The sequence below is a fragment of the Egretta garzetta genome, unplaced genomic scaffold (assembly GCF_000687185.1).
Source record: "Egretta garzetta isolate BGI_Z169 unplaced genomic scaffold, ASM68718v1 scaffold166, whole genome shotgun sequence".
In the NCBI taxonomy this organism is placed as follows: domain Eukaryota; kingdom Metazoa; phylum Chordata; class Aves; order Pelecaniformes; family Ardeidae; genus Egretta; species Egretta garzetta.
The window spans coordinates 1,793,745-1,811,986 of record NW_009260133.1 but is presented as its reverse complement, the minus strand read 5'-3'; the positions used below and the strand labels follow the sequence as shown (position 1 = coordinate 1,811,986).

The window sequence follows — 18,242 nt, the reverse complement described above, 5'->3', positions numbered from 1 at the left end:
AATTATGCCATTTTATTAACTCTCAGTAGAAAAAATTACAAATTAAATTACATGCATTTTTAAGTGTCAAATACACTAAACAAATGCACTCCACAACCTTACAACTCGTCCTATTAGAATAGGAGTAATACATAGTTACTGTTTACTTTTCAAAACATGTGAAAAATAAGAAAAAGTCTTGTAGCACACAGCAAATGCTTCCTGATTTTCTTAATGCGTCCTGATTATCTTTAAGTAAATGTTCATATGCCTTATGTCAGCAATGACTCCAAATTTTATTGAGTTTGATTATTGCATGCTTGAATTCTAATACACTGTTTTATTTTACTGTGTGCATTTGTTTGGTTTTCTTAATGATTTATCTTTAGAAAATACACTAACTGTAATATTAACCGCACAAGATCGAAAATCAATACAATCATTCAGAAAGTTGCCTGTCGGGATTCTGGTAATATTTATCCACATAAAAAATTAGCTTCAACAAAACATTATTACCAAAAGGAAAACAGAGACATTGATATGAATAGAGTCTGTTACTTAAGCCTAAGAGTTGTATATAATAGTCAGTGCTTACTTACACTCAGACATGTTTTCTAAAGGTCAGCATTAGATTCAAGGTAATAAACTCTACATGGAACTAAACATAAGTGTTAAGGAAAAAATGCTGCTATAAATGGACACTAGGTAAGTGGAATAAACCATTACTACAACAACTGTTTAAGAACACCACACTATTTCAAACAGTCATCTTATTGTCAGGAAAAAAGAAACCCACAAGTATTTTAAAAACCATAATGTATAATTTTTTCCCAGTTCATCCCCATTTCCCTAGCATTGCCATATAGCCAATCACAAAGACATACATATTCACTAAACACTTGTTTTAGGGTAAAGTCAAAAGAAGGTCTTCAACATAGCTTATTAATCATTAAGTCTTACAGAATGCCCATATGTATCCTACCAATTGTTTGCCTTATGTCAAAAATTCTGTTAAAACACTCAAATCCTGCTAACACTGTCTTTCTCCAGACAGGCAAACTTAACAAAAACACAGGCGATACTAAAGAATATCCTCAAAAAAGGGACGAATAAAAGAAACTAAGGAAGGGCTTGGAGGATAAAAAAATCTTAAAATTTCTGTTCAACTTTAATAGAGGAAAACTGAACCTCATATAGGCTCATTTAGAGGCTGAGAATTTAAACACTTTTGCAAATAAAGCATTGTCATCCACTTAAAAAGACAGCAACCAGAAGATACTCTATCATCATACTACACCTCCCAGGTGGGGAGGTCTTCTTCACCTTGCTAGTCAATATCTTGCTCAAGGCAATTGCCTTGTCACTCTTGCTTTCTTACCTCAATTTCCCTTTCAGGATTCAAATCATGATCCCACAGGATGATCTTTCGGTCTTTCCCTCCTCCAGTTAGCAGCATTCCATTCCTCATTTGACAGAGTGTGAACACACTGCCATCATGAGCTTTGATTTGTCTGCTTATCTGATATACTCCTACATGCACAAAAAGAAAATAATAAAGAACGCTACTCATTTTTTCACCTGGGGGTTACAAGAAGCTGTGCCTTTTGGCAGAAGAATAAAGTAACTGTGTATAATAATTAATTATAGTTGGACTGTCAGGCTATTAGTATTGCATTAGTACTGCAAACACAAGGTGGTAGTGTTTTCTTACAGGATAAGAAGATAAAACAAAGGACCTGCCTTTCTGAATAGAAATTTTTTGAGATTGATTGTCCTACAAGTTGTGAAGGTGAGAACAACTATTTGCAAAATGCTTTCATTTCTCTGCTATCCAATGGAACACAGTTTTTCCAGCTGCAAGAGAAACTGTCCTTTAGAGTCAATAAATAATTTGCAAGTCATTATTAGAAAAGAATTAAAGTTATTTTATTAAAAGAAACTCAAAAAACTTGTTGTCTATAGTCCTATGGGAACAAAAAGCAAATTATTTATAGCAAAGTTTCCAGGATGCATGAACAAAATATCTAATGCTGGATGTTGCCTCACTTAAAAATAGTATAACCAGCATTTGGCATCTATCAATATAGCAGTCTACCCAAAGGAAAACACTAGGATGAATGAGAGAGAGATGAGAAAATTAAAAAATAAAGGTAGCAAAGGAAGCCTTTTGCATCCTAATTCAGTCTTCATGTCAAAAGAACCACTGTAGGAAAGTATATTTTTCAAAAACCAAGATTCTGGTGCTTTGAGACTTGCATATTTTCAAACAGCAATCACAGCAAAAAGCCTAAACCACCACCCAAATAAATACCAGCTTAAATTTGATGGCCCTGCCTATGGCTCAAATCAGTTCAAGTCAGCGTGCTCTCACACATGAAAAAGGGTTTGAGATCAAGTCCTGTGACCAATCTAATGTGATAAATGAACTAAAAGATCCCATATTTAATTAAGCCAATGTAAATAAATGTTCTATTTGATATCTTTTAAGATTATTCTGGGAAAAGGTTATTTTTGCACAAGAACTTCAAAACTAAACATCAGATAATTTGTTAAATTACTTTTCCATTGCAGTTAGCTTGAAAGACAAGAAAAAGATTTACCTACAAAAACAGACTTACTGTTAAAAATTTACTTTTTACATGAATGTTTTCCTGGCATACCAATTTAAACCAGAGTGTTTGAAATAGCTGCCAAATAAAATAAATTATCCTTGAATTTATAAGTTACCTTAGGGCTCAACTGTGCCAGGTCTGCATATGTTGGATAACAAATAATTTTCCTTTCTTTTTTTACAAAAGCTTTGCTCTAAAGAGCAACTTTAACCCAAATTTCAAATAATATGGGTTTTGAACTATATTTTACAGCCAAGACTTGAGTATCTGCTAAACCAGATATGGTTATTTGCGTAACTGGTACAACTACACATTATATTTTTTCTTCACATATAAGTCCTATTAACATTAGCTTCAACAGTTAATGGTATTCCCCTGAGATTAAGCACAGTACAACATAAGCCTTAAGAGGCAAAGGTAGGCTGCAAAATCCTTGAACTGATCCTACAGCCTTTTTCAAATTTCAGGATGAAAGGAAAGCTGATTAACTGCACATTTTCAAAATGCAAAACATTTTGATAAAGTAGTTTTGATCCATTTCAGGCACAGTCTCATTAATTATTGAGACTCTACATTGCTCTTAAGTGAGCAAATTCACGAGACTTGAAGGAGTTTAGTGCCACCTGTTAATAACGGGCAGCGTACACCCTTAGTCTGGCCTGTTTCCCTGTTCTTTTCCTAATGCAATCCTTTACAGTTGTCTTCTACAGACTATCTAAAATCTGTGATTAACTGTGAGTGCATCGTACCTTTAGGTCCTTTTCCTGGAGTAGATTCTACAGTAGTTTTGCCCCATATAAGTATTATCCCACCTGAGTCTCCAGTGAGCACATCACCATTTCCCAAAAATGCCAAACATTGAACAAATTTCGGTTTTTCGTATTTCTGAAACAAAATAAGCAAAAGAAAGGGGTAATTGCTTGTACTCTTTACGTAATTAGTATAATGTACCCACACCCATACACCCTTCACACATGTAAGCAGAATTTAACCTTTTCTGTTTATGTCTCTGCTCAAACAGTATATGGTAACGATGGAGCAAATTTATAGAAAGCGTGATCTGATTATTCCGATGATTTAAAACTGACTTGATATCAAGATATTCTCACCCCAAATATCCCTTGCTTCCTTGATAATGAATTGCCACTCCAGGTCCAGAAAAATATATGAGATTTGCCACATGTAATTATGGTATTTGCATCAGTTGGATGGAATTCTACAGCAAGAACAACTTCATTTGTAGTCTGAAATAATAACAGAAATAATATTTATTCAGATGGGACATTAACTACAAGAAACACATATAAAATCCCAAGGTTCGGAACAGAGATATGAGGAACTAGACAGCTCATTGTATGCTTGAAAGAATCTGTAAGTGTTCCATGCTAAATCAACTGTCTGAATGACTGCACATATCATTTTATATATATTGATTTTTTGCATTCATAAGAGATCTTAATAAAAGTTCAGTAGAAAAGTCAGGGGTTTACATTAAATCACAAAAGCTTCTGCCCTCTGGAACAGCTAAGACTTCTGCCATGGAAAGTGAATGATGTATAAAAGATGCTTTTTTGGGTTGAAAACCCTGCTTAGTTTCTACGCAGAGTTGTTTGCTATTTTGGATAACAAAGCTGTGAGAGACGCAACTAAGACAATGGTAACACAGTAGGATTATAGTCATCATTCTCTTTCAGAAACTCTGTAAAAATTCCTTTGGGTTCTTACTTCCTCTCCTTTCCTCCTGACAAAGAAGAAAATAGGAAACCTGCATAACTCAAAACTCTGAAACAGAGTCCCACCTTTGTATTTTTACTGGCTGCATATACTGTTACTGAATTACTAACACCTCAGTGAGTATTTAACCCTTTACCAACAGATTTTACCAACATAACAAACTGACTGGTCATTTATCTAACTTTTAATGTAGATTCTATCCAATTGTCTTTGAAGACAATCTCCTGCAGATTGGCTCTACAATGGCTCTACAAACCACTTTAGTAAATGTTTCAATGCATTTACTTCTATGGGATTTATGCCCATGCTTTAAAGGAGTATACATAAAACTGCTGCTGAATCAGTATCTGTGGGAGCATCCTTTCCCACCCCACTATTTTTGGCTCACTTCAGGAAAACAACCTTCTTAAGTTTCATTTTTTGTTGATGGCCATATTTACAGAATTATGCTTCTCACATACTGTTTCCTCCACATGAGAGGACCTCATGGAAGCTAAGGACTGAAAAATTCAATGGAGTTCAGCTGAGAAAAGGCTTCTGTTTTGCACCCTAGCTCAAGGGATGAAACTCTGCTCACACCACCAACTGTGGAAGGTGCTTAAGATACTGCAAGATCAAGTCCTAAACTTGAATAAGTACTGAAGGGCAAGCTGTCCCTGCCAAATTGTTTTTAGCCAATTCTGAAACACCAAGGAACTCCCTGGAGAGTGAACATAGTCAAAGCATAATTTCAATAAAATGGGAAATACAAAGCATATGTCGAATAGCTTCACATTAAATATCAGCAAAGACATGAAAAGACTGACATAGAATTACAGTAAAACTTGCAGAATAGAATATAATTAGTATTGGTCAACATAATTTAAAGAAAATGGGTCAAACCAACCTGATTTTGTTATCTGAAATTACAAGTTTGTAATCATATAGACATACATGCTTGTAGAATATTCCACTTGCTAACTCATGATTAAAAAAATTTTAAAAATACTCCGTTCCACACCCATGTAATATCTCCTTGCTTGACATTGTATAATGCAAAGCAAGATGTGTCAAAATATGGACTTCAATAGCAAGTTATTCTTAGATTGGGTGTTTCCAGTGGAATCAACTTTACACGAACACTGAGCGCAACACCTCTGAATGCTTCTCATGAGAAATTTAGAAGGTTATGAAGGAAACAGGAAAGCAAACAAGATTGCAATCTACAAAAGTACTAATGGACTTCAAATGAGAAGAGACATACATACTGAGACTCAATGCCTGGAAGTCAATTCAGACAAAAATGAAAATAAGGAATGTCTAAAAGTATTTTTTTTTTTTAAATAAACAACTACAGACTGAATCTTAAAGTTTCATAAAGTTCCCAGGATTTTTTTTTTTTTTAAATTAGGAAAATATTAGATAATTGTTTTATTTGGATTGGCTCTTAAGGATGAATAAAATGTAATTATAAGCGCTCCAATATTCAAAACCCTTCCAATACACAAGTTAAGTATACATTTCTTTTGTGCCCTTACACAAGCCAGCAGTATTACACTGCTGCAGTTTCCAAGTAAGATTAAATATGTGCCAAGCAAACTGTTGTATTTGTGGGAATAAAACCACTTGTATTTCAGAATATTAATTTGTGCAATAATTACCTTTATTTCTGCTATTTTTGATTTCCTCTGCCAGTCCCACACAGTGAGCATATGCTCATTAGAGTCATCAATTACACACAAATGAGTGCCAGAATCCTAAAGGAAAAAAGAAAACAAGAAGTGCTGACAAAGTACTATCATACCCATCTAGAAACAGGGCAGGGCAGGATTTTAAAAAAACACAAAGGTACAAATATGAATTAAAAAAATTCTTTCAAAGTAATTATAAGCTTGATATATCTGGTATTTTCCTTTATTCTTACAGACAGACATAGATTTTTGCATAATCTCACAAAAAATGGCCATGCTTCTAACACTATTCTAGCAAAGCTTTAAAAGTATCTTAACAAGTCTTTTTCCCATTTAGTTTGTGTTTTTTGTTGTCTTTTTTTTTGCTTTCTTGTTTGCAATATCATGCTAGTAGCAAAGAGGTTTCTCCCTTTTTCTATTCTGTAATTATTTTGTTTTTCCTCAGGTCTCAGAGGACAGACATAGCTCCAGTTGTGGTTTTTTTTCCTTAAGAGTCACTATCACATACACACAACTTTACGTTATCATATTTTGTAAGCACATCTCATTTTTTCCTCATGGAGCATTAAGTACCAGCAGTTTCATCATATAATTGGTAAAGGCAAAGGCAACACTTTCTGAATATAAAATTATGCTTACAGAGCAGAAAGACTGGCATCGACAGTATTAAATAACTGAAACGGCCTATTTTGAACAATTTTACAACAAAATGGTAAATATGACTATACGGAATTAAAAGAGCAGACAGAAAATCTCAGAACAAAACCATACTTATTCACAGCAACACATACTTGCATAAACCAGTTGTTTCAAGGATATGTGAAGAAAGATTTGGAGGAGGCCTTATTTACTTTAAAGTTGATTCTTGCAGTTCAACTGCATTCTCTAACAAATTACGAAAATAGACGTGGCTGAAATTTTCATGCCCAAATACTAATACTATTAAGTGCATTTTAATATGCAAATATACATGTCAGTTATTAAGTGGAAAGACACCCTGAAGACAGCATTGGCAATATACACAGGTCTTGCATAGGTTAATGGAATTATGTGGTAAAAACACAGTTCTGGATACTGCACGTTAATTGTTTCGATCCAGTGAGGAATTGTGTGAGACTGTAATAAGATATCAAAATCAGTTTCAGCTGCAAAACAAACTAGTAAAAACTAAAATCTAGTCCTCAAAAACAGCATAGTGGTTGGTTTGTTTGTTTTCTTTTTAAAATGATAGAACATGTATTTATTCACTTTGGAAAAAAAACCCACCTGTATCTGAGTTTAAAAGTTTTATTGATTTGTTAGAATGACAGGAGCAACAGTATTCTGCCCATATTATTGTATTTTATTTATGCTTCCCCCTTACTTGTAAAAAAAAAAAAAAAAAAAAAAATTTAAAAGTTCGTTCCTGAAACACAAAACCTAGCTATAACTGTGTGTAAGCATTTCTTTTCAACAGATCACCCAGCAAGACTGGTGGGTCTTCATCCTTGGAGATACTCAGAACGCAGCTGGACCTCAGCCCCGAGCAGCCTGCTCCGGCTGAGGTGGCTGTGAGCAGGACAATGCAATGGATGAGGTGATCTCCAGCCATCCAGTCCCACCTCAGCTGTCCTGTGAAACTCTTCCTCTATTAGGAAAACACAGCAGACATTCTTTTTCTGGTTTTTTTTGTTTGTTTATTTGTTTTACACCTATAGATTTTTCTTGCTGGGATGCAAAAATCACAGCCTGGGTTTTCAGGAGGTCTGATATATCTTAATGTTTTGGCAAACATACAAAGGCAGCTTAAAGATTAAAATATAACCATATAAACTCGTTGCCAGTTTTGAAATGAGAATTTTGTCAATGCTGAATAGCACATCTCTGTTTGCTACTGATTTTTCTGATAAATTCTGTGGGCCCAGTAACAAGACTTCTATTTTTTTTTTTCCCCCCTATGTAAAAGTAGAGGCATAAATTGAACAAATTATTCGTCAGGAAAAAATAGCACAAGATAATGTTGTTTGTTTTTTTTTTTTTTTAATTTCCCATTGCTGGATAAAAACCTGCTCCAGCTGTACAAGCAGGAAAGTTACCTTTGTATCAGAACTCACTAAAACCTGTCTTCATGAATCTCACTAACAAGCTTGGTTTTAACATCCAAACAAAAACCCGAGCCCCTCACAAACAAAACCAAACCACCGAACCCAGCACAGACTTCCATTTCTAGCTAAGGCTTTTTTTGCCTGCTATTTATTCACTGTGCTAGTTTGTTACCACAATTTTACATGTGTGATTTCCTGTTTTTCCTGCTAGCTCACTGTCAGCTGGTTTTATAAAGCATACATAAACATTACTGACACACTTTTAATACCAAAACGGATCAGCTAGACAACCATATACAAAAAATCTCCAGCAATTTCCTTCCCATTTGCATAGGATTGGATAAATTATTTAACACACCAAGTAATCGCACCCATCTTACCGCTTTGGAAAAATCCAAACACCCCACTCCACGTTCAAAAGTCCCGAGGCCGATAACCTGCAGCGTCACCAGGCTCACCGAGTCCCATACTCTAACATGGGGCTGCAGAGGCTGTGTGTAAAAGCAATGGGACAAACAGCGTCATCAACAGTGAAAGCATCATATGCAGGTGTCAAGTTTTGCTAAGCAGATGCTACCTGAATTACAAACTGCAGACCGAAATGCAGGATTGACCTGTGCTAACAATGCCACCAGATAGTATCTTGGAGCTCAAAAGGTGAGAGTCAAGACAATCTTGCTCCCTATGTCTGGACGACAATCATGGCAGCAGTGCCACCGAGGCAAGAAATTAAGCACAGTGGCATTTGGTAGTTGTGAAAATAAATCTTTGCCCAATTTAAGTCATTGAACAAATAATGGAAGAGGCATCTTGCATTTCAGGCCCCAGACCTAGCAATCTTATGCAACAACTGAAAATAATGATCAAACCTTGTTTTTTTCAATATGTAAAGTAGGAAAAAACAAACAAACAAAACCCCTGGTGCACCGAGTCCCCTAACCATCACCAACCACTCAATGAAAATCTCCATGGTTATATTTCAAGCAAGTACTATCCCAAACCAGCTTAGCTTCATGAATGCGAAACAGTCACAGATAAAGTAGGAATCAAGTTGGCTTAAGGACAGCATTCACCATAGAAAGTGACAATAAATCATCCCACTGATGGAAAAACAAACAAACCAGCCCTAACAAGCGATTCAGCAAATGTTCAGTGGAAATCATAACAATATCTATACAAAAAACCACCACATCAGTTCCTTACAAAACATAAGAAATTAAGTTGAACATCTCAGTAATGTTATATTTAACGTGCTTCCACACCTCATAGTATCTGTCTTTCCCCCCCACCCCCTTTCTTTTTTTCTCTGTCTATAACTTTATGAAGATAACCCAATTATTCAAATTCAGAGTTCACCAACAGCCAAGGACAAGAGCATTTAAATGCACTTGCTCTCAAATGAGGAAGTTTGTAGGAAACCTTGACACACCTTCCATGAATTCTCAAAGTTGGTTTCCTCTTCCATGAAGCCATAAGAGAACACTGACCCACAGAACTGGGTTCTCTGGGAGAAGACTTATTGAAAGAAATGTGACAGAAATGATGTGGCCTTATAAATCAATTACAAGCCTCACATTTGCTTGCTGCATTCAAATTGAGCTTCCTATGTCACAGATAAAGGACTTTATGAGCTTCTGCTCTTTTTGATGTACGGCTGAGTGCTTAGTGTTATTGTCTTTTGCTAGAGATATAGGCTGTTACCTTAGAAACAGCAAAGTATCTCAGTAAACTGCAAACAGAAGGTGATGATGAGATTAAAAAAAACCAAAACACTTTTTCCTGATTTTCAAAACAAGATACTACTGCTCAACAGCTCTATTACTTACCCTTCCATCTTTATCCACTCCAGCTAACTGTCCTGTTGCAATTCTAATTTTGTCTGGATGAACTGCAAGACTAAGACAGACAGAAATATGACTTGCTTTTGCTGTCATAGGTCTTCAAAACTGAGAGGTTTTTTGTAATTTTTTTTCTTTCTCAACAGAAGCCCATGAATTATGATCCTAAATCCCACTTTCAATGAGACAGCTTGAATGTTTTTCATCAGACTATTTCATTACACACTGTACTAATGGGTTGATGAGGCTCTTTCAACGGCTGCTGGCAAAAAACCAGGAGTGCCAGAAGAGCCACCTCCACCTGTGCTCTGACAAATCTAAGGTTTGGCACTATATTGGGAGTTCACTGTAACAAAATATACATTGTCTCATGATGAACTTTCTACATGTGGTTATATGCCATATTTAGAGACACTACAGATATTTTATGCCTTAACATAGAGATAGCATGAACCTGGGGAAAAATCAGCTGAAAAGTTGGCTGAGGGCTTGCACCAGGAGCCACATGAAATGAGTTCCCGATGTAACTGTACTAATGAAACCCTCCAGTATGGTGCACTACTAGTGTAAGTAAAAATCCACTTTTGCTTATCACATTTTGCTTTGGAGCTCATGTGAAAAAACAATAGGTAGTGTAATTTCAGAGTACACATCCTCTTAGTCCTAGTGATTTTTTGACCGACCTTCTTATTTGCTTTCTCTGTAAAATTACAAAGGTGAAGAAAGCCATGGAAACAGGAACGGGGGAGCAGGGGGGAGCCTGAAGAAGTCAGAGTGATGGACACCAAAACCATTTACAATTCAGTCCATTTTTTAATGAAAGTGAAGAACACAAGACTGACAGCATTCCTCCCGCAGGAAGCAATTACAGGTATCAAAGCACAGCCAGGAGAAAAGAGCAACTCTTCTCCATTCAGATACAGCAGGGAGCTTATGGTCACTATTACGTGCACTACTCTTCAGACTAACATTGTAAAGTCAGCAACTGCCTTTGCACCCACAGTGATTCTGGCTTCAATTTCCCTACTTCTCTGTTTTGCTTTGCAAACATCTTTTTCTGATTTCCCAGACAGTCTTAATACTTGGAAGGAGCATCTATTAAAAAATGAGAAAATTATTGCTCAGTTTTCCCTTTGGTTTTCTAATTCTCCTTTAAGACTACACCTTTGCCATACTGCCTGTAAATCACTGATTTAGAATTAGGCTGACAACAATTTTTAATTTCTAGGACATCTATTCAGAATAATTTATACAAAGATCCTTTCTGTAATCTGGCGCTCTTAGATTGTCTACATATCCTGTTGTTTTACATTTAAGCCAGAAACTCTAGGTTAGCATGGACTGCTCTAGCACTGTTCATTTGTGTAGCGTTTCGGTGAAATCTACTGGGACTGATGAAACAGAAAATAACTACAATTATGATGACATTAATGAGCTCATACATACAGTGGGAGAGAATAAAAAAAAAAACCAACACACATTTCTGCATTATTACAGGCATACTTACATGCAAATGTTACATACTAACCATTTAACGCAGTCTGTGTGACCCAAGTAGTGTCGCTGAGTTCTCTCCTCATAGTTAAACAGTACCACCACTGATGCTATGAAATACACGATTTCTCCGGTAGGAAGGAGGTAAACATTGGCTCGACAGTCTCTTCCACGATACCCATATCTATATGTATTTTTTTTTAACGTCAAGGTTTTTGTAATTACTGTTTACCAGAAAAAAAACAAACACATCACCTTTTTTTTTTTTTTCCTTCAAGGATTCCTGGGGAGCTCTTATGTCAGCAAATGCCCTTTACGTTTTTCCTCTGGCACTATAGCACAACTTCAGAAACACCATTTAAAAAACCAAACCAAAACAAATCCCAAAACAAATTGGACTTCAGGAAACCAAATCCCTTAAATAGTGATGCTAATTGATGTTAGAAATAAAATATATAAGGCACAATGAAGTAAAACAAATACAGTGTATCATTTTATAAAAACCTCAATGTGACATTTCATTAGGTAACAGCAGGAGTCATGGTACTGGCTTAACATTTTTTACAGCAACAGAGCTGTGCATCTGCACCCCAGGCACCGGAGTATTACTTCCATGTGGCCTTTTAAAACCAGTGTGAGAAAATTCCTAGTGGCCTTCAGAAAAAGGCAAGCTTCTGCACAGCAGCTGAAGTTCAGGAAATATTTCTTTAGACTTTGTTTTAAAACAAACAAAACTCAAAATGAACTGACACACAATGAAAATATTTTTTCTATCCTGAGACATGAGGAACACTATTCTAAATACCTTCTCAGAGGAGAAAGGTAGATCTTGTTAATCTGCTGTATACAATAGGGAATGTATTGATAAGGTTTCATTAAGATTGACACCTTTGAACATTCATCACAGAATCATAGAATTGTGTCAGTTGGAAAAGAACTTTAAGATCATAAAGTACAACTGTTAACCTAACCCTGCCATCCCACCACTAAACCATGTCCCTAAGCACCTTGTTTACCTGTCTTTTAAATACCTCCAGGTATGGGGACTCAACCACTTCCCTGGGCAGCCTGTTCCAGTGCCTGAAATCCTAGAAAAGTATTGATGACTTACACAAAGACACCTTTCTGCAGAAGAAGTCTGCCATGCAAAGCTAAGGCTAAATATTTTGGCACTCACCATGGAGCTCTGGCATTCACAATGCTGCAAAAAAATGGTTACGTTTTCTCAGCCCATTCCTTTCCCTTACCCCCCTACATAATAAAGTACCAAAGCGTGACTGCATTTTCTAGGAACATGTTTTTTAGGAGCATGTAAAGGAACAACCTGGTTTGTGGGAGAAATTTTTTGCTCTTTTCATTCCCCATCCCAGACTATCTTGAGAGAAAACAAGAGGGGTTGTTGCTCCACAGCAGTTCTTCCCTTCTCCACATACTCAGAACAAAGCAGCAGATGCGTTAATACAATAAACGACTCTCTCTCTACAGAAAAAAGGCTGCTACAACTTTGATGCTTAATTTCCACTAAATTTCAGTGTTAATCATTCAATAAGACCAGGATAATTCAGAGATAGTTGTCTTCACACTGTGAATGTTTCACCGATTACAAGGACTGTTTTGTCGCATCAGATGTGCTTAACAGCTTTTAGTTTTGGGGTTTTTTTTGGTCTTTAACTGGCTAAGAATAGCCATGGCCCTCATGAAAAGTGACCCACTATACACTAGTATTCAACAGTATATTTACCACTGACTTCAATTATTCTTAGGAAGAAGAGCACCAGTACTAAAAATATTCTTATAAGACTGAGTCAGAAATACCCTCCAGAAACTGAGCTACTATACATTGGGAGAAAGAGTCTATAAAGTCGTTGCCTGTCAACAGCAGCACTGACTGTGACCTCTGCAGCTGCTAAATAAGCCCATTTTGCTACTACTAGGAATGCCAGATATGCTTTAAACAGTTCTGAAGTGCAGTAGGAAAGATTGCACTACAAAGCAGGAATACCCAAACAAAATTACTAAATTTAAATGAATTCACTCAGGAACCAGACACAGTCAAGAGCTCAGACTTCCCCACGAGCTACTTTATCTTGCCAAGCAGCTTAGGTATTTCTTCAACTGACAGTAATCTGCAGGGCAGACAAAAGCTAAGTGTGTTCTGTTGAGCCTACAGTACTGCATATGAGTAGTTGAATATACCTGCAGGACACAGTTCATCTAAAAAGGACACCCCTCTCCCAAACCAGCCAACCAATCAAAAAGAAAAAACCACCAAACAAAAAACCCACCCAAGAACCATTCTGTTCTTGTCTTGCAGTTGTTCATAGTTAATCAGCATCTTCCAGAACAGTAATATCGAAGGGAAGCCCAATTAATAAACAAACTTCCAGATGGCAGGAAAATTAAAGGTGTTCAAAAGAAAACTTACAGATTGAGCAATTCAACACTCAGTTGACCTTTCAGCTGTAAAACACTGACATTACTAAAGTATTTTGTGAATCACTGTCCCCATGCTTTTTTAATAAGGTGTACAGCTTTCAGTTTGGCTTCAGTTTGCCATCATATTTGGAAGTTATGGCTGGCTTGAAGATTTCTTCCCCTTGCTAAACCCGTGCATGAAGTACGAGATCTGCTGCTGCTGTATCTTTCTGTCTCCAAAACTGAAGAGCAGTTTTGTGCAACTTCAGAGAGACCAATATTAAGCCCTCATAAATTTTACTGCCTTTTCCTCATTGTTTTCTTCACCATTGTACCCAAAAGATACCCTACACCTCTAAGTATACTGCTCTGATTTAGGATGACATTTCCTTAAACAGATTCCAAAACCATATGGACAGTCTGTTTACACTAGATTTATTTCACTTTAATTAGCCCTCAGCAGGATACTGGTTTAACTTGAACTTAAGGTCCTTGGACATTAAATAAGTGTGTCCACACTGGGATTTGCACCTACTTAACTGCGAGTGTGATTTCATGATCAGTTTTCACCAGCCCAAACTGCTCACTGCTGCTGAAAAAGTAGATCTGATCTTCCTCCAGAATGCCAGTTCTAGCCCTTGCATGTCTGTGGGACAAATCAAGTTAATGACTTGATCCTGCTGAACACCACAAAAAAAGATTACATTTCAGCCAGACCAGTGACTGACCCAATTCACTCCACTGGCACTCACAAAATGCCAGCACCAGCACCCAAGAGCTGTGACAGTAGGAAAGCTGGGCACCACAGCTTTGCAAAGCGTAAGAGCTCAGTCTTCCTTCCAGTCAGACTTTTAATCCAAAACTTTCTGCCTTTATGGTCTAAGCTTCCACAGTCTCACTGAAAAGTTCAGGGGACATAAGCTCCACAGCTGCTCTTCATAACCAAGTACCCAACATTATCTGTTTCAAACATCTACTAGTTAAAAATAATAATCTTTCTTGAAGCGAGTAACAAGGGGTGGCTTAAAACACATGTATGCCTTAGTCACTAACAGAAATGCCGAGAGAGGTACGGGCAGCTTTTGTCTGTACATATCCCGGCATATGACAATGTATCATCAACATTCCTAAAAATCTTCCTGCCTTCAGCAACATCAGAAGGATCAAACTTGAGATTATTACACCAACTCAAGTGTTGCCTAGGCATGTTATTTTACTGAAGTACTAAGAAACTTATACAATCACAGCTTACTGGAAGAATTTGCAGAGATGGGGGGGGGTGACAGGAAGACTCAAACGTGTGTAAAAGCATGTCTCTCATAATGAACTTAACATCTGATCTAAGCCTGGAGAACTGTTGCCAGCCACACACCAACCCCATTCTTCAAATGATAAATTTATTTAGTGCATCTAAGGCAAACCAGTCTCCAAGAAATTAACCCCTACACTTTGGAGCTGAAAGACAGAAGCAGTCACTTTTAAGTAATTTTTAGACACAAGACCAGATTCTAAAGGAATAATAAAAAAAAAGGGAACACAAGTAGTTACTGATATCAAGGATACACCCACTCCAGTTTTAACTTTTCAGGAGGCAGCTCCGTCCTAATATCATCATAGTTTTCTACATCAGAAGGAATGAACATTGTGATTGGTCGACCTCGCATGAACATCTTGATATACTCTCCCTCTGTTGAAACAAAAAAGCGTATTAATCGTGTGGCAAGTTTACACAAGAAATAAGCACAAAAGAAAGCAGTAATAAGCACAGAGATGCAAATAACACCTGTGATATAACAATTATTTTTGAAATGCAAGCCTGGGAAAGGCCCAGATTTTTTTTTTTTTTTTTTTTACAACAGAACACTGAAACACACACACATACACTTGCACACACAGAGTAAGCATTAGTTGAATTTGTGATAGAACAGACTGAGCACTTAAGATTTTAGACATGCAAATTAAATTACAAAGGCAAATTTCAAATTGAAATCAAAATTGGAAATTGAATAAGTAAGTAGTCATAGAATCACAGGATAAACTATTTCAGGTTGGAGGGGACCTCAGGAAGTCTTTAAGTCCAACCTCTGGCTGAAAGCAGGCTCAGCCATGAGGTCAGACTCGGTTGTTCAGGGTTTTGCCTTATCCAAGACTTGAAAACCTCCAAGGATGGAGATGGCACAACCTCTCTTGGCACCTGGCTGTCTGCCAGCACTTCACAAGCTTTTAGGAGTTCCTTTTCAAGGAACGAGATTTTTTTTCCCACCAGAGAAAACTAGTATCAGAGTATCTGAGTGGCTTGATCAAACACATTAGCTAGGCATTGGACGGTAAATCATCTATCTGGATTTAAGGAATACACGATTGCAACTAGTATATTAGGTGCCCTACAGGCGTCTTCCCTCCACTCTATGACAATAATCATTTTCTAACATCAGAAGGCCAGAAAAGCTCTTGGAGACTTTTAAAAGCCTTTATGCCCTACCCACACCACAAAACCAGGACTGTAGTGGTGTTTAACTATGGTTAAATCAGGCTTCAAATCCGCAAGAGTTAATGCCAGCCTCCAATGCTGCTGACACAGGAGTTTCATTTCAAAAAGCACTGATGAGAAAGACCCAAGTATTTCACTAATTTTGCATCAATGAAATAGTAAGTTTTTATCACTCTTCAACTTCTTTAATAATTAATATCCATTGTTAATGTAACTAATACCACAAACCCAAAGTGATATAATATTCTGCTGTGAATCTGTAACTCTGATATTTTTTATGAGTAGGGATTTGAAAATCACAGCAGACAGACTCAGAAGTTTCAAACCAAAATGTGCACAGTTGAGTAGGACTGGAGTAGAAGAATAGCTGGGAATTAGTAATACGGTATTAAGAAATCTCTTATCACATTTGATGTAACCAATTTTGAGCTCTAAAATTAAGATTTTTAAACAATTAGTTTTGTATTTCTTTCAAAAGACAAGCATGAGGCAGACTTCCCGTAAATGCCTGGAAAATGCTTGCATTTTCCCAATTAGCATAAAATTATTACTCAGACTGCATCAATGTCCAATATATGTTTTGCATTCTCTAAAACATCTAAAATTGAAATTATAAAAAAATCAGACTTATTCCCACAGAATTATAGCTTAACAGCCCAAGTCACACTTGGAGATCTAAAAAGGCAAGAGAGAGCAGATAATTTCAGTGACAGAAGGAGTAATGTAGACACTAGAATACGCTCTTGCTTACAGAAACAATGAAGATGCAAAGATCGAGAAATCACTAACCCTTGTTCTCGTGAGGGACTTCAACTTACCAGACATCTGCTGGAAATACAACACAGCAGAGAAGAAACAGTCTAGGAGATTCCTGGAGTGTGTGGAAGATAACTTCCTGACACAGCTGGTGAGCAAGCCAACTAGGGGAGGTGCCTCGCCTGACCCGCTCTTTACAAACAGAGGACTGATGGGAGAGGTGGTGGTCGGAGGCCATCTTGGGTTTAGTGACCACAAAATGATGAGAGTTCTCAATTCTTGGGAAAGTAAGGAGGGGGGTCAGCAAAACCACTATGTGGTTTTGTGGTGATGGGCAATGTGACACCCATTTACAAGAAGGGCTGGAAGGAGCATCTGGGGAATGACAGGCCTGTCAGCCTGACCTCAGTACTGGGGAAGATTATGGAGCGATTCATCTTGAGTGTACTCACCAGGCATGCGCAGGACAACTAGGGGATCAGACCCAGCCAGCATGGGTCAATGAAAGACAGGTCCTGCTTGGCCAACCTCATCTCTTTCTATGACCAGGTGACCCACCTTGTGGATGAGGAAAAGGCTGTGGATGTTGTCTACCTGGACTTTAGTAAAGCCTTTGACACTGTCTCCCACAACGTTCTCCTAGAGAAGCTGGCGGGTTATGGCCTAGACAGGTGTACTCTTCACTGGGTGAAAAACTGGCTGGATGGCTGAGCCCAGAGAGTTGTGGTGAACAGAGTTAAATCCAGTTGGGGGCTGGTCACAAGTGGTGTCCCCCAGGGCTCAGTTCTAGGGCTGGTGTGGTTTAATATTTTTATAAACGATCTGGACGAGGGGATCAAGTGCACCCGTGGTAAGTTTGCAGATGACACCAAATTGGGTGGGAGTGTTGATCTGCTCGAGGGTAGGAAGGCTCTGCAGAGGGATCTGGACAGGCTGGATCGATGGGCTGAGGCCAACTGTATGAGGTTCAACAAGGCCAAGTGCTGGGTCCTGCACCTCAGCCACAACAACCCCACGCAGCGCTACAAGCTTGGGGAAGAGTGGCTGGAAAGCTGCCCAGCAGAAAAGGACCTGGGGGTGCTGGTTGATGGCCGGCTGAATATGAGCCAGCAGGGTGCCCAGGTGGCCAAGGCAGCCAATGGCATCCTGGCTTGTTTCGGGAAAAGGGG

The 18,242-nt window shown here is 37.7% G+C and overlaps 1 protein-coding gene across 1 annotated transcript in view; it reads right to left on the bottom strand.

Moving 5' to 3' along the window:
* The window catches only part of EML4 (EMAP like 4), a 76,908-nt gene that overhangs the window by 22,750 nt on the left and 35,916 nt on the right, over positions 1-18,242 (bottom strand). Inside the window, exons 7-14 of the mRNA XM_035897023.1 lie at positions 15,390-15,513; positions 11,446-11,595; positions 9,906-9,975; positions 8,460-8,570; positions 5,966-6,061; positions 3,701-3,835; positions 3,341-3,476; positions 1,358-1,509 (exon numbers count right to left, since the gene is read on the bottom strand). Coding sequence (XP_035752916.1) covers positions 1,358-1,509; positions 3,341-3,476; positions 3,701-3,835; positions 5,966-6,061; positions 8,460-8,570; positions 9,906-9,975; positions 11,446-11,595; positions 15,390-15,513 — 974 coding nt within the window. The remainder of the gene's footprint in view (positions 1-1,357; positions 1,510-3,340; positions 3,477-3,700; positions 3,836-5,965; positions 6,062-8,459; positions 8,571-9,905; positions 9,976-11,445; positions 11,596-15,389; positions 15,514-18,242) is intronic.